The 23,523-nt window shown below is 41.6% G+C and overlaps 1 protein-coding gene and 1 long non-coding RNA gene across 2 annotated transcripts in view; one reads left to right on the forward strand and one right to left on the reverse strand.

Moving 5' to 3' along the window:
* LRRC34 (leucine rich repeat containing 34) overlaps positions 1-22,109 on the forward strand; it is a 71,038-nt gene extending 48,929 nt beyond the window's left edge. Inside the window, exons 10-12 of the mRNA XM_085899182.1 lie at positions 354-480; positions 632-742; positions 22,024-22,109. Coding sequence (XP_085755308.1) covers positions 354-480; positions 632-742; positions 22,024-22,032 — 247 coding nt within the window. The 3' untranslated portion in view covers positions 22,033-22,109. The remainder of the gene's footprint in view (positions 1-353; positions 481-631; positions 743-22,023) is intronic.
* On the reverse strand, positions 1,775-21,796 carry LOC147019018 (uncharacterized). The gene is made up of 3 exons (XR_015062614.1): positions 21,176-21,796; positions 15,852-16,037; positions 1,775-3,668 (listed from the first exon to the last, which is right to left on the reverse strand). It is a non-coding gene; the product is annotated as an uncharacterized LOC147019018 (long non-coding RNA).
* Positions 22,110-23,523: the final 1,414 nt, after the last annotated feature.

The raw sequence follows: 23,523 nt of genomic DNA on the forward strand, positions 1-23,523 counted from the left end.
TATACTTAGGAAGGCAATTATTTTGTTAAAAACCAGGAGAATGAAAGAGATGTGACTAACAAAGATGGATATAGATTAAAAAAAAATTACGGTTGATGAAAGGAGAGACTTTTCCTCCAATTATACTGGAGGTTAAAAGCCCTGTGCTTCATCTTCAGCTGGAAACGCAGCACTGCAGGGGTAACCCAGACCTTTCTTAAAGGTATGATGGAGTACAGGGGATTACAGGGAAGAGTCATCCTTTACTTATAGGCCACTGACAGTAGAGCTGATAGTAATTTCAGTTTTTGAATCTTTCAACCCACATCATGAGTCCTAGTCTGGAATCCAACGGGAGTGACTTCTCTGTTTAGGTTGGCATTGCAAAGCAATGAAGTGACAGGAGAGGGACTGGCTTTTCTGGAACGAGCTATGAAACGTAACAACACCCTACGGGATCTGTACATCTGGGGAAACACCTTGGACAACACTGCTTGCCAGGCACGTGCACTTTTTTATGTGTGGACTATGCTCAACATGTTTCTCAAAGTCTCAGCACTGATTATGTTGTATTTTTGTCTGCAGTTTACGTCTGACCGCCTTATCTCGCTTAATATGCCTCGTGCTTATCTTTCACACTGTGTCCTCGCAGATAATGAGCAGGTTGCTGAAGGAAGGTCGACTCGAACCCACAGGAGTCGATGTACGGCCTTACACCGTGGATGGCACAATCTATCTTGCACAGCTGTCAATCCAGCCACTGGTAATCAGAGGACACGTGAGGCGCAAGCATCATTACCATATATGCCATAACTTAGTCTTTTCTCCTAATGCAAACACTTACCGAAGATAGAGCACGACTCATAAATAGATGTGATGCATACTATCCACTTTCGAGGAATGCAAGCTCCCTAGACAGCAATATTCATCCTTCCGTCAGTTAAGCATACTTGAAGTTCCACCTGATTTATGGTTCTTCAGTGGCAAAGACAGCGAAATTATGCATGATTGTGAGCTGGCTCGAATGATATCAAATGTTAGAGTTACAGTTGATCTTAAACTCTGTTATTTTGAAGGAAGGTGATGGGATTGTAGGGGGGGTGGAAAAAGGCTGCTTCTTCTGCTCAGTTTTACAAGAAAGGTTAACTTGGCTGTTTCATCAAATTTGAACAGCATGGGTAAAGGTCTTGAGTAATGCATCACAAAGTGCAGGCCACACTCTCTGAAAGCAAAGCCAGCCAGTCTCCCTTTGAGGCCGAGCAACCAACTTTATAGTTCACATGCCTCTGAAGTGATATACAGATGATGGAAATAATTGTACTGCATCGCTTGAATTTCACGGATGACTGTGTACTACTACTTATAAAGGAGTACTGAGCCTAGCTTTAAAGAATTCAAATGAGTTTGCCCCAGTTGCAGCTACAGAATCACTCTCTCAATGTCACCAGCCATGTCCTGAATGCAGACTCGAAGGCAGGAACTTACGATTTTGCCATGGTGCTCATGCAAGTGACAACATGGAATATAGACTACGGGTGTTAAGGGATTAAAGCTGTGTGGCCATCTTTCTGGAAATGGGGGTGAGAGGAGAGATTGGAGAGATTAATAGGTGATTATGTTCAGGTAAAATTGATTTTCAAGGAGAGGATGACGACATGACAGGCAAGATATCTTCATCCAATTTTCAACAAATTTTTTTTTAATATCTTATAACTCCGTCATGGGATCCATAAGACAAGAAAATGCAGACATTGAAAACAGTCCATCACAGCCATGTTATATTTTCACCTTCACCTCTCCAACCAGGAGGAACGAGGACACTAGTCAAGGCACGAGCATTATATTGTGGCATTTTCGACTCTGGAAAGACCAGACATTATCACACCATCATTAGAGTGTGGCTGACCATATGGTGAATTTTTGAAGGAAATATAACACAGATATAGTCAACACCAATGACCGACTCTGGCTAGACACCTGCCAGCTGTACCAACAGTTAGCCTGATATGGTCCGGCATCGTTGACGATCTAACAAGCCTGGTGTTGGCTCAGCAGTTAGGGTTGCTGGTTTGGGATCTTAGGATCCTGAGTTTTAGCCCTTGTTTACCATTGAATTAACACCAGGTGGGGTTGACTCAGCCTGTCATCCTTCTGTGGTTGGTGAAATGATTGCCAGTGAACTGGTAATAGGGATATTGCATCAATGGCACAATTGTGCCCTCAGCTAATGATGGCAGCCTAGTGCTGTATATGAAGGAGGAGGAGGAGTTTATTACCTTCCTGGGCAAAAATTATGCTCAAGTAACAAGTCATTTAGCTCGGTTGTTTCCCCAAGTGCCAGTACAATACTAAAGTTGATGTATAGTTGTACTCAAGTTTGACTTGAGTTATTTGGCCCTTTGTACAGTGAATTGGCCCAATTTGTACAATTTCTAAAGTTGCTGTGTAGTCATTTTAAGTTGGTCTGTAGTCATAATTAAGTTGTTGCTAAGTTGGTCTGTAGTTATATTAAGGCTGCTTTTTAGTCATACTTAAGTTGGTACTAAATCGGTCTGTAATCGTAAATAAGTTGCTTTATAATCATACTCAGGTTGTTCTGTAGTCATATTTAAGTTTATTTTAAATTATTTCACACTTTTGATACTACTTTTGTTCATAACAAAGTACTACCATGTTTCTATCACAATTATATGACCACGCCTGAAGTGAGCATTCACCTCTTGGCTGTAGCAGTGCCACCACAACTGCCACTGCTATACCTATAAAGTATTGAGAGATTCAAAGAACAATGTCACATTTTTTTTTAATTAAAAGTACGAAAAAGGTAAAAGTGAAAACAAACAAATCTTCAAAGTGTGAAAAGAAAAACAAAAAAGCAATCTCGCAAAACAAATGTACAAAGACGTGTTGAAAAGTAATGCCTCCTATTCCTTTTCTCCAAACAGGTAAAGATATTTGAAGGAAACAGACAGATACTAACATCAATCTTTATTCTACCATATTTCATATTTATTTCTCAACATAACCACTGCTGCCTGCGGTCCACACATTTCTTCCGACGTTCAAGTAGTTTTGTGATGCTGCCACAAAATAACTGAGTGTCATGCTGACTTAACCAGTGCTTCACTGCAGCCTTGACATCATCATCATCATCGGAAGAAAAATGTTCTCCAAGAAGGTGATCCTTAATTTTGGGGAAGATAAGAGATGAAAATCTGACGAAGCCAAGTCGGGGCTGGTGATCCTTTGTGGTGGGCTCCATTGACTGTCTCTTACTCTCAGGATGATTGCAATGAAGCACAACTTTCATCTCCAGGCAACTCCTCTCCAGTCAGTCATCAAAACTCTCATCTCCAGTGCTTCACATTTCACAGCACTGACAATGTCGTGCTGTCTTCTGCCATCTTAACGAACATAGCACTAAGGCATCACACCCAGTGGTGGGAAAAACTAATGTGCAGACTGCACTTTATTTCATTCAAATATCTTTACCAGTTTTGAAGAAAAATAATAGGAGGCATTACTTTTCAGCACTCTCTCATATTAAATTTACTGCAAGTAGCAATGGATGGAAGTTAAACATCATGATGCAAACGGGATGCATTGTTGCACTTTCATCTCATTTCTTTTACATATGTCATCCTCACCCAATGTGGAATCATTTTGTCCAAACCTCTGGTACATTGCATCTGTGGGAAAAAAAAATGTATGAACAATAATTAAGTCAAACATACGTACCTGGCAAACCTGAGCTCCTCTCCACCTGCAAGGCTTTCATCCACAGCTTGGAATACTGCTCTCCCCTCTGGGCTGGTTCCCCTGCCTCACATCTTGCTCAGTTTAATGCCATGGAAACCAAGGCTTTCAAGATCATTGGAATCTCTAGCGATGGAGCTGTCTATGGGCCTATCACTAGGCCCTCTCTGTACTCTGTCCCGCCCCCCCCCCACCCCCAAACATAAAGTATCTGCAGAATGCACACGGTCCACCAGCAACCCCCTCCAAGTGATACTGCCTAAATCCAGAACCACTGCTCACCTCCACTCCTCTATTCCTTTCTTTTCCCACCTGTGGAACCACCTTCCACACTCTCTTCAATCTCATTCTTCCCTCCCAGTCTGCAAGACAGTTGTTCACCACCATCTCAGGTCATCCCTCATCCAAAGCCATGATCTTTCCTCTACCTGTTAAACCACCCCCATTCCTCTCAAAATTTTGCTTATGTATATCAATCTTGTCCACCCCTTGCGTTCTTTCCTACCCCTCATCATTACCTGCATCCCTTGTTTGTCCATCTCCGTCTACCTCCTCCCTCTACCTTGCTAATGGTGTGTCCCCTTTCTCCTGCTGTTCCCTTTGTTATGTTGTGTCCTGCTCTGTTCTGTGTCCTAACTCTTCCACGAGCCGAGACCATGTTTAAAAAAATTTAAATAATGGCATTTTTCGACGTCGCGACGTCGACAGATATGCCTCTGCCCACATTACTACATCATAATACATACTTGTACAAAGTTTGATTTAAATCCCTTCAGCAGTTCTCAAATATCACTTTTCTTACCTGATATGACCTTTGACCTCTTGACTCCATAATCTTATCAGTTTATGTGTACATCATTATACATATTTATACAAAACTTGTTCACATCCCTTCAGCCGTTCTTAAGTTATCGCGGTAACGAAAACCTATCACAGACTTTGACCTTTGTTGACCTTTGATCTCTTGATACCGCCATATAATCAATTCATCTTTGCATCATACTGTATACTTATCCCAAGTTTGGTCAAAATCCCATCACTGGTTCACAAGTTAGTGCGATCACATTTTTTTTTTACCTAACATGACCCCTGACCTTTGACCTTTTGACCCCAAAATCTAATCAGTTAATCTTTTCATTATTCGACATACTTGTACCAAGTTTGACTTCGATCCCATTAGCCGTTCTTCAGTTATCAAAGGAACGAAAACCTATCACGAACAGACGGATGGACAGCCGGACAGACAACCTGAAAACATAGTGACTCGGGCGACTTTGTCAGCGGAGGCATAAAATAGCACGCTGCACAAGTCTATGGTAAGGTTGCAACAAAACTGTACATAGATGGTTCCACGTTACTGTTAAGGCCGATCTCTACTTATGACATACGTACCCAAACGCTGTGATAGTTTTGACTGCCTCTCCCTCATCCTGTATCTTTATGATAAAGCATGAGTATCTGTCTGTCTGTCCGTCCCTGAACTACTCCCTCAATATTGGGGCTAGCCCCATCAAACCTTCTGTGGAACGTTTTGGGGTCCCAGCGGATGTCCAAAGGTGGATGGGAGGTTTCATAAATTTCTCAATGCAATTATGATTTTAATTTTCGATCCGTATGAAGTGTTTTGTATCCGCCCTTTCTTGCCGGCAGATTCGTCTGTATTGGTTGTCACGTTAAAAAGGCATCATGTATATTAGTTTACCTCACGAGTGTTTGTATTTTGTTATATTAATGGTGGAGTATTAATTTGTGATTGGAATGATGCTGTTTGGAGCAAAAGTATAGAGATATTGAGTTCACAGCAGAATGAGGAAATTATGTGACGGTTTCCCCCGGTGACATTTGCCGATTTGGCATTTGCAGTTTCGCCATTGAAATCCACCTACTTCTGTTGGGGTCAGCTGCAGTAAGTTTTTTGCCCAAGTCATTCACGAACCGGCTGTCCATGCCTGACATTTGATTTAAGGTGTCACAGGAATGTGGAATTTATTGGTGCAACCTTTTTCTTTTTTTTTGAGGTGTAGGCCCCCTCCCCTGCATAGCACGGGTACCTCGCTCGTCTGTACTATCAGAGAGATGTCTGTCTGTCTGTGTGTGTTGCTATTTTTCTCAAAGATGGCCGAATGGGTCTTCATCAAACTTTCAGAAGTCCATCAGTGAGTTAGTGCCAGGGAGAGCTTTAGGCAAAAAAAAAATTTTGAAAATTTTGAAGAGAAAAAAACAGTTGGGTTTCTTTGGATTGTTTTTTTAATCACTATATAGTGCCTAAGCCTTTGTAACTATGTGAAAGGTAATCTTAAATGATCCCCGACTCCATTCCTTAGTGAGTGTAGGGAAATGTTTTAGGCCCCCACAATTTTTTTTTTTAATGTTTTCTCCAAAATGCTAACAGGATTATAAGTGCACCAGGCAACGCAAGGTACTCCTGCTGGTACTTTCTACCTGCTTCTTCTATCGCCTCCCAAACTTCTTGCCCTTCCCTCCACATGCTCCCTTACCCTTCAGTCTCTCTCCTATCATGTTTCCTTCCCTTCATCAAACTCAACAGCCCACACCCTCGCCCCTTCCCACTTACCACGTGTCGACAATAATAAAGAGACAGAACGAGGAACCCCATGTTTTCGTCATCACTTTAAGCACCGAATATAGAAACGAATCAATTGCCTTCCTTACCCTTTCTTTCCTTCTGTTTTACCAGAACAAATGATTATCCATCCAAGGTGCCTCAACACTGTCAGTCGGGCTACGAATTGCTTGTATAAGGAAATACACAGCAGGGCACAGCAAATACATCTCTGCACAATCCTGTGTGATGTCCACTGTTGTCCATAAAAGATGAGTCGATTAACCATGAGCAGACACTGCACACAAAACATCGTACTTCCATCGTTATGTCGTCACAAGACAGTTTTCTGTATATTTCAGTCTAGTTTTCCATACGTAGTGGATGCAACTATTTCTCTGCATTCGTTTATTTCTGCTGCTAGACAGCTTACCCATGTATGTCTGTATTTATCTCCAGGTGTGTACAGATTGATGCTCCTGCACCCCAAATATTCGAAGTAACGGTTCTCGTGATGGTCGGTTTTCATGTGTCGTGCTTTAACATGTTTGAATTTTTTTTGAAGGTCCTTTCCTGTTCATGAACTGCAGTGTGATTGCTGTAAGGGTTGGCTGTATGACACACGCATGTCGGTCCGAATGACTTTTTGCTCTGTTGAGGTTTCACCGATCACCTTGAATTCGCCGTAACTTTTCATGAATTTGCCAGACAAGCAAAACTGTATTTGAGTTCATCAGGCCATGCCCTTATAACTTAACTCGTCTTTAAAGTATTCGCTCGCAAAGTTGTTTTATGGTTATGGGTTGAAAATGTTAAAGCTTATAATCTTCAGATTTCCATCATAATTTCTCCATTATTATCCAAAATAAACTGTCATTGCCAAAAACAATCTATGGAATGATTCATTATGACATCATGGCATTATGACAAAAACACCATGGCAATCACAATCCATTTTGCTGGTGTGTGTGTCGTTGGTTGTTATCTCCACTTGCGGGTTTTAGGAGATGGAACGAAGTCCTCCCAGGAGTTAAAAGTATCCACCTTCACTTCGGTAAGGGATCACAGTTCACGGACCAAGCTGTTCAACTTTGTCGTTCTCCAGAGTTTTATTCCGAGGGCTCTTTTCAGGATCGTCACCGAACCCTGGACTGCCTCCAATTGTAGTACGTTTGTGGTAATATTCCCGAGGATGGTTTTCAAAATCTCAGTGAGTTTCTTCTTTATTATTCCTCTTGCTCCAATTATCACCGGTGGTGCAATTTTGACGCTCTTAAAGGCCCTGTCACACCTTGACGATTTAGCCAGCGTATGCCTGATGTATGCAAAATTTGGCTAAAACGCTGGCACACGTCGAATACGTTATGGCTAAGTTTGTATACGTTAAGAGCATGCTGGTATACGTCATAGTACGCTGGCTTTTTTCGTAGTACGCTGGCATACGTCGTAGTATGCTGAGGTGTTAGACAAATTTTCCATGCTTGAAATTTTCTGACCTATGCCAGTGTATGACTCACACATTCCGCATACGCTGGCATAAGTTGTAGGCACGTTACGCAATCGTTGACACACGTCGACACACGTTGCTTGTAAGTCACTCATAAGTCGAAACACGTCGAGTAATGGTTAGCGTACCCGAAACTTATTTCTAACCTATGAGTAAAGTGTTGTAGGCACGTTACGCGATCGTTGACACACGTCGGCCACACGTTACTTGTAAGTTACTCATAAGTCGAAACACATCGAGGTAATGTCTAGCTTAGTGGTTCTCAACCTTTTGTAGCCGCGACCCCCCCCCCCCAAAAAAAAATTAAAAAATTAAAAAAAAAACATGGAGTCTGAAACACTGTCTGAAACCTGGTATTTGGTCATTTTCTTGATTTCTGTGTTATTTAAGCCAAAATCGCTGGGTACTGAAACCTCAATCAGTAATGATGTATTTTCCTTTTTGTTCCTGAGAATGATGTCCAGTCACAAGGCCTTGTTTTCTATGTTCAGCCTCGATGGGATCATCAGGTTGTACGTGAGCATGATTCCTTATTTTCAATGTTTGCCCTTGGTTCATGTTTCCATGAGTTTTCTGGAACTGAGAAGTTGAAATTTTTGCAGATATGCCAATGAATCATTTTGCATACCTTGTTGTGCTGTTGTTTGTAAAGTTGTTCTGATAGTTTTTTGCATCCTGAAAGCAGGTGACTAGTACTTTCTGTTTCTGTCTTGCAGAACCGACACTTGTCCGTCTATCTCAGTCCCACCATCTTTTTAAATCCATTGGTGCGGTGTCCTTGATCTTGGGTATTTATTACTATTCGTTCTCCATCCCAGTTGAGCTGACCTCTTCTTAAACATTCCAATGAACCTTCTTTGCCGATCCCAACTCGGTCCAATTGTTTTTTGTATTTTCCTGCTCTATTATCATTCTCCCAGTTGTTTGTGTTTTTTTTTGGAAATTCTTTACAAAGTGAATTAGGGATACTTTTTCAGGTTTGTTGTGTTCATGTTTGTTGACAAATTAATCCGAAAATCTGTTGAGCATTTCACATACTCAACTAGATCTACACTCGTCACTGTGTGCACCTGGTTGAGTTCCATCAGGCAACTCCCTCCATCTCGACTCGGCAGGTACATTATCGGGCTGCACTGGTTTTTGAAAACATTTTATAGATGGTAAGGAGTTTTCGTGTGTGTGTGTGTGTGTGTGTGTGTGTGTGTGTGTGTGTGTGTGTGTGTGTGTGTGTGTGTGTGTGTGTGTGTGTGTGTGTGTGTGTGTGTGTGTGTGTGTGTGTGTGTGTGTGTGTGTGTGTGTGTGTCGTTGGTTGTTATCTACATTCGCAGGTTTGAGGAGATGGAACAGAGACCTACCCCATCTCAAAGTATCTTTTTCCGTTGGCGTGTGTGTATAAAATATGTATAATATGTGTATGATCACACATCAACATGTCCTGGTGTTGGCTTAATGATTAGGGTGACAGGTTTGGGATCCTCGGATCCTGCGTGCAAATCCCGCTTCACCATTGAATTAATACCAGGTGGGTGAACTCGGCCTGTCATCCTTTTGAGGTCGGCAAAATGAGTGCCAGATTGCTGGTATCCTGTGTCAGAGTGGCGACCCATCCATGATTGTGCCCAATAGCCCAGGAGACTGCTTAAGCAGCACCAATGCTCTGCACAGAACATGGTCCTGATAGATGGATGGAACTTACTGGTAACAGGGGGCATTGCATCAGTGGCACAACCATGCCCTGAGAAAATGATGCAACCAAGCAGCCATAAGCTGCAAACAAATAAATAAATAAACAAGAAAATATGTCATGCAGAGCATCATACTTCCAAAATCCATGAAAGAAATTTGACCTTAACAATAACTGGTGGTTGAACTCAATGACCAAATATGCAACTCTTCAAATTTCAAGTCAATTGGATGAAAATTGACAATTTTAGAAATATGGCCTTTGTTGACCTCAAAAATTATTGTTGGTTAAATTTGGTAACCTGAAATATAAATCCTCTTCAACATTTCAAGTCAATCCGATGAAAATTGAGGATTTTCGAAATCTCACTTAAGTTGTTGACCTTTTGGCCAATGTTGACCTCAAAAATAATTGGTGGTTGAATTCAGTAAGCTCACAGGAAAATCCTGTTCAAGTTTCTAGTCAATCAGATGAAAATTGTGTTTTAAAAATTTGACAAATATGTTGACCTTTTGACCTAAAAAAAAAAAAACAATAGGCTTCTTGCCTATGACTAACTCTACCATGTGGTCAAGTTTCATGAGGATCGGTTTAAAATTGTGACTTGCAAGCGATAAACAGACAAACAAACAGACAAGCCGGTAGGTGGCCATTGGTCTCCGAGCATCTGATGACCTTTGACCGCTGATCTGAGTTAATCTAGTACTAAGTACTTATGAAATTGCAATCAAATCGATTAACCCGTATATGAGCAAGGGGGCTTTGAATGGTCATTTTGCCCGAACAATGCACTCATTGACCTTTGACCCCTGACCTAGCCGAGATAGGTCAATATGTCCTGAAGCAAAGTTGTAGTACTCATTGAGTACTATGTACCTATGAACTTTCATTCGTATCGGTTAATCCGTATAGGAGCAAGGGTGCCTTGAATGGTAATTTCGCCTTAAAAATGCACTTATAGACCTTTGACCCCTGACCTACTTGAGATAGGTCATTATGCAAATGAGCAAAGTTGTAGTACTCATTACGGTCTATAAGCATGTAAAGATTCATTCGATTCGGTTCAACCGTCTTGGAGCTAGTGTACTTTGAATTTTCAGCAGGAATGCTCAATGGCCCTCGGACACCCAAGTTGAGAGGGTTACCATTTGGAAACTATAAGATATAGAAAAAAATGGATGTCATATCGCGGATAGAGAATCACCTTAAGATTATGCATACCAAATCTCATCGAGTTCCATCTACTGATAACTACTCGGTATCAATTTGAATGAAAAGTACTGAAAATGCGGTTTGATATCGGAATTCCCCAAAGTTTGAGGGGGTGCTTTGGGTGAACAAAGATATAAATCGAAAATCTGGCTCGATCGTTTGTGCACAATGCATTCTAGATGATTAGTGTGAATTTTCATGACCATCTGACCATAACCCTCGGAGGAGTAGCATTCGGCGTGAAGGCACCTCCAGCTCTTGCATATTATCGATTTTTGCACTAATTGACCTTTGACCCCTGACCTAAGCGAAATCCGTCAATATTTCCTGAGGCAAAGTTGTAGTACTCATTGAGAACCATGAACCTGCAAAGTTTCATTCGTATCGATGCACTCACCTGGTCGATAGGGGGCCTTCAAGTTTCGCCAATTTTCGCGCATACCATAATTGTAGGGGGCGCTGCGGGTAAAGTATTCAATATATCACAAAAACCAGAATATATTTGATAGAGCATCACCTGTAGATCATTCGTGCCCAATTTCATAACCCTACGTGGGATAATGGCTTTCGGAATTGCTTTCGCGTGAACGTTACCGATTTTGAAGGTTTTTTGGTTGTTGCTTGGGAACCAAAGCGTCCCTAGCAACCATCACAATTTCCAAAGCACTAGGTCATAAGATGTACCTACCACCCGAGTTTGGTCAAAATCGACCCACGTTTACTACCAATTATGCTGATGACAAACGAACAAACAGACAATTACTGACAATAGGGGTCACCTATTTCGGCGACCCAATAGAATAACAAAATCGACTGACCAATTTACTTGAAAAATCTTCGATTTTGCAAGTAACAAACATATCAACATGTATGTATAATATAATATTGTTACGGTCACAGGTACTGAGTGTATTATGAGGGGGTTAATCCCCGTTTCTCCTCTGAAGAGCCACTGCTAACAATTAAATTTGTGGTACGGTGGGTTGCTTTAGAACCACGAATGCCAATCGGTTAACCATGAGTTCCAGTGTCCACCGTCTAATTTTGCTGTTTAACTAGAGGTCACGTGGCTTCCTGAATGGGGAGCGCACCCTCGGCAAAACACCAATCTTATCTTGATTAGATCTTAATTTGGGTGGCTGAGCGTTTAACCGCTGGTGTGTGCCGACTATGACAGGTCAATTTGTTTGGTAGTTACCTCCCAGTCTATCTAGGTTTGGACAAGCACGGAATGGTTGAAACGTCAACAAGGAATTTATTAATAAGGAAAAAAAAATAAACAAAAGAACTTTTTATTCCCTTGTGGTGAAAATAAGTAAATTCAAATCAATCAAAATAATCTCAAGCAAATAAAGAATTAATCAGGCATTGATAGAAAAACAGACAAAGAGCAGATGCTTATCACCATGCCTTACTTCCCGATTAAATATGAGACAAGGGTACACAGCAGATCATTCAGGGTGAAGAGAAATCCAGTCTCGCTTATCAAGTAGAAGTCGTCGTGTGTCAAAGAAAACGTCCCAAAATGTGTGAGCATGCCTCAGTCCGTTGCCAGCGCCCTGCCTTGCCGTGCACCCACTCACAAAACGGGCTTGAACACCAATCGACGTCACGTCGTCACCCCCAGGAACTAGGGAAGCCAAGAATCAGGTACGCCAAGAGTAGGTCTCGAGCAGAACCGGAATTAACAGTTCAAGCGTCACCCATCGTCAGGATCCACCAGGAGTCACAACCAAAGGACAGCTGTAAGGAGCTGTGAGGCACTATGAAGCTGTCACCAGCGATCACAGCTGCAAGGCTGCAAGGCCGTCACTAACTGTCACAAACTCAACTGTCGCCAGCTCATCAACCGTCTGACTGGAGCTGAAAATAGCCATCACCCAGCTGTCACCAACTGTCACAAGCTCAACTCTTGCCTGCTCACCAACTGTCTGACTGGAGCTGACTGGAGCTGAAACTAGCAGTCACCAGCTGTCGCCAACTATAGAAAAATGGTCCTCTCGTCCTTTTTATAGGCGACCCATCTGGGCGGAGCCTCAAGCAGACTTCAGCCAAATCCACTTTGCCAATTGGCGCATTGTTGCACGTGACAAAACCCCCAATCTCGCGATCATTCCTTCCTTATGATGTCATGTTTGTGGTGCTGGACGAACGGCAGAAAGCAGCCATTTGCCAAAATTACCGAGCAAAAACGTGAAGTGCTCACAATATGTCAACGGGCAATTACTACCTCAATGTTCAACCTGATACGAAAAAGAGCCAGTTCGCGCCCAAGGTGTAAATGTGCTTGTGCTTGTACGAAAAGCCCACGGTGTGCTTAATAAAATGTCCTGTAAGTCCAAGGTGTAAATAAATCGTGCACCTCCAAGCCAATGTGTCTTGATGGAAAGGGGTTAGACGAGCCTCCGTTGGGCTAACGGCTATCTCACGTGCATGAATGTGTCTGCCGTAAAGAGAAAAAGGCCTTCCCATAAGCAAGGGAATCTATTCTTTACCCTTCTCAACGCATCAAAGTTAGAATCCCACCAGACATAGGGATGGGTCTATCCTGGACATGCATTTTGGGAAATATCTGTCTGAGGACCAAAATGTTTGTATGTATAAGTCGGATACGATTCTGAAATCCGTAACAATATGTATATGTCATGTGTAATATGTGTATGATCACATATCAATATGTGTGTATATAATGTGTATAATCACGATTCAAGTCCATGTACAATCACAATTGTGCATGTGTATGTGTAAATCCCGATTCATGCATATGTGTGCGTGCGTGTGTTTGTGCCGCCACCACCAGTCATCATCTCCACTTTTGAGCCTCTCAGACTGAATGGAGCATTCCCTGGTGCTGAAGCATCCAACTTCACCCCAGCAAGGAACCATGACTCATGGACCAAGCCGTCTCCTTATCCATGCTCCATTTAACAGGACCTTCCCAGAAGTGGTGACAATGTCGATCCAAGTGACCTCCCGTGTGGCTAATGGGGTATACCCGGTCTCGGTCTCTTCTTTCTTGGTCTCATCCTTCCTAGATGGGATAGAGTCGGCAACACCCAACAAGCTGAAGGCAAGACCAGGCCATGTCCCAAATGCATGTCGATCAGTACAACTCTGGGCATCCCCCATGCAGCCCTCTGCCCCACCAAAACTGCTGCCCCCAGCTTGGTCCTTGCTCCCATCAAAATAATTGTATTCGGCATGGTCCTGGATCCCACAGAACTCAGTGCCATGCAGAAGGAACTTGGCAAAGAGGGAGTCGTCAAAGCTCAGGTTTTCGTTCTCAGCATGATGGGGTCGGCAAAACCCAACAAGCCATGTCCCAAACGCATGTCGATCAGCCTGACTCCAGGCACCACATGTGTGGCCCTATGCCTCACCAAAGCTTCCATCCTCGACTCGGTTCTCACTCCCATCAAAGTCATTGTATTTGGCACGGTCCTCAATCCCACAAAACTCAGTCTCTCTCATCCTCACCGGGTGGAACTTTGTAAGAGGGATTTCGCCAAAGCACGGGCCTTCTGTCCCGGTAGCACTGGGTGAACAAGTCTCGTCAAGCTGCATGGCCAGGCTGCGTCACAAACTCATGTCGAATGACGTGATACCTGGCTGATCATGCGCATCTCGTCCCATCGAAGCTGCCGTTTTTGGCTCAGTCTTCACTGCCTTTTGAACTGCTGTATTCGACGCTGCCATCAGTCCTTTCCATCCCAGATGAGAGGGAGGCGATAAATACGCCAACTCCCCCTCGCCACCATCTTGCGTGTGTGTGTGTGTGTGTGTGTGTGTGTGTGTGTGTGTGTGTGTGTGTGTGTGTGTGTGTGTGTGTGTGTGTGTGTGTGTGTGTGTGTGCGTGCGATCTTGGAGAAGAGGGTGAGTTGGGAGGGGGAGGGCAATTGGATGGGGTTAAATTTAATTAAACATATACAGTGTATTATACAGGATCATCTGAAAACTTACATCGCCTTCGTCTGAGTAACCTGCTTTGTTGTATGTTCATATCCCAGAACCTTCCATTCTTGTCAATGCACAATGTTCTCAAACTACAAGATTCCCTAATCTTGCAGCAGTTCGTGGATTACGTAGTTACCAGCAGAATCAGATTTCTGCCCATGATATCAAGATCATTAACATTGCTTTATTGCTCTACATATGAGAATCATCTTTATGACATATCTCTTGGTAATCTCTTGATGGCAGATGTTAACCTTGAGGGAAGATGATGGCATTGGCAATCTTAATGGAAAAATGATAATTTCCTGATGGCATTCTGTCTCAAGATCACCAACTCCCCCCACCCCTTGAAGCTGCTGTCCCACAAAGCAACATTTTAGGTCAGACCTCATTCTTGGTTTACATAATTGACCTCTCCACATACTTGTGTGTGTGTATATATATATATATATATATATATATATATATATATATATATATATATATATATATATATATATATATATATATATATTCATCCATATTACCATGGAGTACGGGTCCCCACTCTGGGCTGGTGCAGCTGCTTCCCATGTTGCTCCTCCAGGAGCAACATGGGAATCGATTCCGAGGCTATCCGTGTTGCTGACATCTCTCGGCAGAAGGCTGAGTCCCAAGGTCTGCTTCACACCCACCACAAGCATGTTGATGAATCAGTTTCCTACTGCCTCACTTCTGGCTTCACCCTTCTCACCACATCCATCCTCCCACAACCCGACCACGTCCAACACGTTCTTCCAGAATCCTATACAGTACCTGGATATCTTTCCTAATTCTAAATTGAACTGCCATCTCCATTCCTTCATTCCTCCATAATATCATCTCTGGAACTGACTCCCTCTGTGTCTGTCTTTTATCTCGTGCTCCTCCCTCCAAGAATATCAAGCTATCCATCCTCATCTCATGCCTTTCCCGAGATCCATACTGCCCTCTTCTACTCTTGCTGATCCCTACCTCACTTTCCTTTCCCACACTCATCCATCTTGTGTGATCTTTGTCTCACTCCCCCCATTTGATCCTCTATCATTCAACTCCTCCACCAGCCGAGAAACATTTGGAATCTTGGTTTGTAATTGTTAAAATATACGGAAAAAGCCACGAAGCATTATATCATATCGGGTCCACGTGATTATTATTTTCTTTGACAATTACTGTACCTGATGAGAGTTATGAGATGATGAGACTTTGCTTGCTTTCATCTCTCGTTTTTGATGAGAGCCAGTCTCATTTTAAAAACACAAAGTCTTGGAGCGCCCTCTGTCGAGTAAGTCAGCGCCACACCTGTCGGACCAATTCGCCCACCATCTCCTTACTGCCACAGCCTTCTTTCGCCCATGGAACAGCTGGATAACAAAGGGCAAGTTACAACAGCCAGACAAGAGGCAGAGACCGATAACATCATAGTGAGTAGATAAGCTGCAGACAATCATGGGGGCAATGTTAGTGATTAGATAATGGGAATTTAAGCTTGTGAGTTGCTATGAGGGACATATGAGACAATGATGAGGTGCCATTTCAAATGATTGGAGAGAAGAGCATGGCAAGATAGACTTGTAGAGTTGATGACATAAACTAGAGAAAACGGGGCCAAAAGAGGTGATGTGCTGTACAGAAAGCTTAGATTCTGGCAGGGTAACAAGGGGTTGTTGAATATGACCTAGGGAATGGGTCATCAACCCAAATACATACCAAGAAGAGTTCGGTGAGCTTTTAGACCCCTTGGACCGTTTTTTCAAATTCGGTCAAAAACGCAATACCACATCGAGCCGCAACGCAACCCCTATTTCATTCTTTATCCCATTTTAGCTCCTTATGAAGGCTCTTTAATTATGCCAATTTGATTTAACATTTAATTCCAGTTTTCATTTCTTTGTTGCTCGGTCACCGAAGGTGGATGGGGATTATGTTTTCACCTGTTTGGCTGTGAGCAGGATATCTCAAAAAGTTATGGGCGGATTCAGACAAAACTTGTTGGACAGGTTGGGTGTGTGATGACAACTAATTGATTTGACTTTGGTAAAGATCCGGATGCATATCTGGCCTGTCAGTGGGATACAAAACGTAAAATGTTCAGCCTGGCAAAGGTATGCGCTCTACCAGGTGCCATTTTAGTTATCTCTGCCACCGAAGGTGGACGGAAGTTAGATGTTCACCTTTGTCTGTTTGTTACTTGCGAAATAGAAGATTTGCAAGTATATTGGTTGGTCAGGTCTCTTATTCTGTCTGTCTGTATGTCAATCGCCTACAGGTCGCATTTTTACTCCGATATTCACGAAACTTAAATACCTTGTTGAGGTCGTGACAATCTGGAGGCCCATTGTTTTTGAGGTCAATAGGTAAAAGGCACAAAAAATCGACAATTTCAATCCAATTATCTATATTTATACTGTACTATCTATATTTATACTATACTATATGTATATAAAACCGAAAAACACGCATATACGGTGAATCCTCGTCGAGGTGAACCCTCGGTCGACCCACATGAGTGTTTATTAATTACGTTCTGCTTTGAGTTTGACCATGAGTACGTCTATTAATTGCGTATTATTGGACCATGACTATGTCTATTAAATCCAGACTATTGGAAAATACCCTTTAGACATTTAGACCTTAAGAACCCTTACACCTTTTCGACCTCTGCAGACCATTTTAGACCTTTCCACCCTTTATACCTCCCTTACACCCTTTTGACCTTGACACCCTTGAAACCACTGAGACTCCTTGACTCTTTAGACCCATTGACCCTATTTATATACTGCACCTTGTTCTAGGCTATCCAAGTGAAGGCAATTTCATTCTGATTGGACAAACCTTAGTCGTTATGGTGAAAAAATGTTAAATGCATATAATTATGAAATGACCTTAAAAATTAGGTCAAGGTCAAAAAAATTATGTCAACCCCGCATATTTTCTGGTTTCATTATTTATGCAAAATTTAATTGCAAAAGGACTCAGACATTGACAGAAAACAGGAGAAAAACCTAAATGGTGGTTTAACACTCCGAGGGGTTAGAACCCGAGGGGTATGATGTAAATCATACATAAATGGGCAAGTCCAAGATAATATCCCCTCAGATGGCAAAAATTAATGTCATTTATATAATAGTATAATGTTTGGTGTCATATTGTTGCTAAAAAGTCAAAGTTTATGAGTGTAAGGGAAAATAATAAATGATGCATATTAACAATTAAATTATTGCCTTAATTTGCATATATTTGAATAGAACACTACGTACAGTACATGTTGAAATAATTTTGAGAAATAAAAAGAAGTCGAGGTACATTCAAAGTACACCGACCTTATGCCAAATAAATAAATAAATACTCCAGCGCGTGACTTTGCCGGGGAGCCAGATACCGCTGTGCAGCACATGGAGACGGAATTGGGAGGGAGCGGTGTACTTCAGAGGTGAATGTGTACAAATGATACTTACTCGCCATGCAGTATATGGAGACGGATTTGGAGTGAGTGGTGTGTAATAATTGATTGATTCAGTGATTAGTTGCGTAATTAAAATAAATAATAGTCGTAAAATAATTCATTTCCAAATCAATTGCCTAATAGTGTACCTCAACCACCACTGTTTCATCCGAATCTGTAATTCTATGAAAATCAATTCATCAAAAAAATGAATAATTAATTGCTTACTCGATTAATCAATAAATCAAAAATACCTTTTATAGCCAAAGCACTTGTTCATTGTCATGTCCAAATATCAGTTTCCGAGCTCAAAGGGTGCCCGAAATATTGCCCAGATGAGAAAGAAAATAAATAAGGAATTAATAAATCGATAATAATTAAGTAATTAATCAATTAATTGAGTAATCAAAAAATAACAAGCAACGTTTTTGCCAAAGCACTTTTGCCAAAGCAATTTTGCCAAAAAAATTTCACCATAACGACTGAGTTTGTCCAATCAGAATGAAAGCACTTCACTTTTGTCCCTAAATTTCAGTTTCCTATCTCAAAGGATGGCTGAGATATCGCCCAGACAAACAAACAAGAAAACAAACAAGCCGGTAAGCGACATTGGTGGTCGCTATATAATTGCATACGAGTCATAGTTTTTGACGGATTGGGCTGAATTTTTTTGACAAAGGTTGATTATAGTGCGCATAAAAGCGCGGAAGCCGATTTTTGATTTTCGAAAAAAGAATATTTTAAAATATTTTTCGGATTTTTTCAAAAATTTCAAAGTCCCGTTGCTTGGCAACGGTGGCGTCCATAGCAACGGTGCTCAAAAGCATACAACTAGATCCTGGTATGAACCTACCAGTCAAGTTTCATCAAAATCGGTTGACTCTTCTGGCCTCCAGAGCTGTCCATTACATACATACAAACAGACGGAAAACCTGAGAATAACAGTAGTCGAGTGACCACCCAACAAACAAGAAGACGTCATGCCAAGCACGATACTTACAAAATCCGTAAAACAGATTTGACCTCAAAAATAATTGATGGTTAAATTCAATGACCAAATATGCAATTCCTCTTCAAATTTCAAGTGAATCAGATGAAAATTGAGGATTTTAGAAATTTAGCCTATGTGGACCTCCAAAATAATTGATGGTTGAATTCAGTGACCTGATATGCAAATCCTCTTCAAATTTCAAATCAATTGGATGAAAATTGAGGATTTTAGATATACCACCTTAGTTGTTGACCTTGGGCCTATGTTGACCTTCTGGCCGATGTTGACCTCAAAAATAATTGGCTGGTTAAATTCAGTAACATGATATGCAAATCCTCTTCAAATTTCAAGTCAATGAGATGAAAATTGAGGATTTTAGAAATTTAGCCTATGTTGACCTTCTGGCCTATGTGGACCTCAAAAAGAATTGGTGGTTGAATTCAGTGACCTGATATGCAAATCCTCTTCAAATTTCAAATCAATCGGATGAAAATGAGGATTTTAGAAATACCACCTTCGTTGTTGAGCTTTAGCCTGTGTTGACCTTTTGACCATTTGACCTCAAAAACAATAGGCTTCTTATGAGAAACTCTACCATGTGGTGAAGTTTCGTGAAGATCGGTTTAAAATTGTGACCTGAAGGCGATAAACAGACAATAACAAAATCGACTGACCAATATACTTTAAAAATCCTCAATTTTGCAAGTAGTAAACAGAGTGAAAACTGAGTACTCCCTTCCTTTGGCGCCCGGTGATGACATCATGCATCACCTGGATGTGGAAGTGAAAAGGAGCGGTGGACAATACATTTCTGATTTATTCCTTGTATTGACATGAATAATATATCTTACAGTTTTTATAGCTATTGAAAAAGAAAAGTCAACGAATCAGTTATGCCAATTAGGCCTTGTCCTAACACAAACATAACAATTTGAGACCATTTTTCGTTTTTTTTCTGAAAATTTAAATCATTGACTTGTGTGACTTTAATAAGTTCTACTTTATGTATTACAGGTATTAACTACTGTAATTAAGTGTGAAAATATAACTTGGTATTCCTTACATAACTAATTTTTTAAATGATTACGTATGGGACATCACCTACAAAGTAAAACCTGAACATACACTACCCGTTATGTTTTCTGCCCATAGAGACAAGTACAGTAAAGTACTGTACGTACTGTGTTTCTGTTTCCAAGGGTTTACTGCACTGTAATTGTATTTACTATCATTTAATGCAAACGTACAATATTTCAGCATAATTACACGTTGCAGAAACTTTCTTCACTTGGTTGTAGAAACACTGTAAGAAACTTCTGAGTAATTTTTGTCTTGTCAGAATCTTCATGACTTGTTTGGTGGCTTAAATAATAGCTTCACAATTAATTAAAAAGGTTCACTGTAAATTACACCTGCAAATAATGGAACAACCAAAGAGGGGGAATGGTGAGATGTGTCTGGTGTGTGCAGAAATATCAGAGGGAAAGAATGAAACGTATGCTAACTTCACATTGTTATGGATCAATATAATATCCTTGAGCCATATCTTCCATTTGTTTGAAATATGGTTAAAAAGCAGGTCAAAGTTAATGTTAAAGTTAATTGTTCAGTTCAGTCCACTGAACTGTGGTGCTGGGATCTGAAGAAAGGAATTTGAATGTGCTTTGAACAAAGCTGTGTTTTGGCCAAAATGTCCAAATGGCTTGATAACTATACTCCCACATAACTATACACAGAAATGGAATGGGGGAAATAATTATTATGGGGCACACTCAACCAGACTAAGACAAACTCATCAGCAGAGATACTGGAATGCAGACCCCTCGACACCAGCGCTTTGAATGACCTTGTGCGAGTCACATGAATTAACACGAAAGCTTGCTGCTGATTCAGGAGGGAGAGATGATGTGAAGTAGTGTGAGGGACAGCTATGTGCTGAGGCACATGACATTTTAAAAACTGGCAATCAATAACGAGGGCATCAGGAGTGCTGCATGCAAACCGAGACTGGTTCTGCAACTCCAAAGCCCTGATTGAAGAACCTGCGCTAAGCTGGTCGTTCTTACCTACTGGTTCGTACTCGATGAATCTAATGCCTTGCTGGTATCTCGGAGATTACACCCAAGCAGGCATCTCCTCTCTGGTCGAATCGCCATGGCAAACTGCAGGTTCATTCTCTCTCTCTCTCTCTCTCTCTCTCTCTCTCTCTCTCTCTCTCTCTCTCTCTCTCTCTCTCTCTCTCTCTCTCTCTCTCTCTCTCTCTCTCTCTCTCTCTCTCTCTCTCTCTCTCTCTCTCTCTCTCTCTCTCTCTCTCTCTCTCTCTCTCTGTCTCTGTCTCTGTCTCTGTCTCTGTCTCTGTCTCTGTCTCTGTCTCTGTCTCTGTCTCTGTCTCTGTCTCTGTCTCTGTCTCTGTCTGATATTGTGGTCCTCGACAGCATGCAGTGGACTCCGATTCATCTGCTTGCTTCGGTGATACGAAGTTCACACTCTGGGGACTTGCAACGCGACTGACCGGTCGGACTTCAACCTGTGTGCACTCAACTGGGCAAGACTGCTTGAAATGTGTTCACAACCAACCTCTCCATCAATTCGTATCCTGCTGAAATTTATTAAGAACTGGTTACCTGAGATACGTTACCAACTCAAAAGTCCTGAGTTAATTCAAAGCTGCATGAAAACCTGTGATATGTGTGTTTCATAATTCAGAGAGTTTTAAATCATTTATTGGTTCTTATAAATCATTATGGGATGCTTTAAGTGGTATTAGTGTTTTAAAGGTAGACAGAGGTTCATATATTTCCTGAGGAAGTTGAAGTTACAGAGCGAGATGTTCATGTTCTTGAATGTGTCTGAGCTTCACGAGTGTGTTGCTTACTGCTTGATAAGCAAATGCAAAATGTTTGTTTTTCCCCAGAAGGCGTGAGTTCTCCCACCTACGTGAGTTCAAACTTTATCGTCTACCTGCAACTGTTTATCAAGAGGTTGAAGAAGCTTGGTACTTTGCATTAAATACATCACTTCGAAACAGACAAGAACACGATTCAAAGTGAAATTGTACTAAACAGTTGTGATTTGAACTTCATTTCATCATTTCCATGCTGCAACACCCATGGTTTTGAATTGAATGTCAGGTTTACAAGTCTTTGATGTTGAAATTTGATCAGTGAAATGTTTTAAATATTCACCAGTTGTTGTTTTTCCACAAACTACATGAGCACATGATCTGTGTACGATGCTTTGTGTAATGATAAAAACACAGGGGGGGGGGACAAATGTCCCGAACATAACACGTCCTTGATTCTCTCCCTATCGAGGGCAGCCTGTGGCTGCTGGTTGCATCATTGGTTGGGACGCGGCTTTTGCCGCTGATGCAGTGTCCCCCTTACCGGTACACTGGTACTCATTTTGCCGAACTCGGAAGGATGACAGGCTGAGTCAACCTCCTGGTGTGTATTAATTCAGCGGCCAACGGGGATTGAACTCAAGACCCTAGGATCCCAAGCCGCCACCCTAACCACTAGGCCAACACCAGGCTACGTCCTTGATTAAAAGAACTAAAGCCGATTAAATATGGTGTAATTTTTTTTAATGAGATTTTGCAAGATAAAACTCAAGTGTTCAACCTTTCTTCACACTGGTTACTGGATATCGGGTTGTAAAAGAAAACACTTTCAGACAATTTTCAACTCGAACATTTTGTTAAGTCTGTATTTGTTGTGGTCCCATATGTAAGAGTGTACATTTTCTTGATTGACAAATTATTTCAAGGTCAAATGTCACCATTTTTAGCTCACCTGAGCTTTAATCAGGTGAGCTAATGCAATCAAGCAGTGTCTGTAGTTGAGTGAGTGAGTGAGTCCATCCGTAAACACTTCAGTCATTATCGCTTGAACCAAACACACGATTTTCATTAAACTTGGCCACAAGCTTCACATCTGATACCTAAGGGCCCTGTCACACCTTGACGTTTTACCCAGCGTATGGCAAGGTCTCAAAATGTATGTAAAACGCTGGCGTACGCTGAACTATTGATGGTTTTTTTTAAAGTTTTGGGCGTATAATAACGTATTAGTAACGTGCACAGAACGTTTTAATCACATATAGATAACTTATACCAACGAATGCTGAGCGTGTTGTCGGCGTTCACAACCTATGCCCAACGATAATCTAACTTATGCATAGCGCGCTGCACATATCGCCGACGATCACGTGGCGTAGGCTATTCATAGACTGCGGCTCGACGATTCAAATCATAACCGCACTAGACGTCGAAGTGTGAAGCCGCTGTCACACCTTGACGTTTTAGCCAACGTATGCCGACGTATGAAAAATTTGCCGAACCAAGCTGGCACACGTCGAATACGTTATGGGTAAGTTTTGTATACGTTAAGAGCACGCTGGCATACGTCGTAGT

This window comes from Eptatretus burgeri, chromosome 10 (assembly GCF_056783735.1).
Source record: "Eptatretus burgeri isolate ZD-2024b chromosome 10, Ebu_testis_v1, whole genome shotgun sequence".
NCBI lineage: Eukaryota > Metazoa > Chordata > Myxini > Myxiniformes > Myxinidae > Eptatretus > Eptatretus burgeri.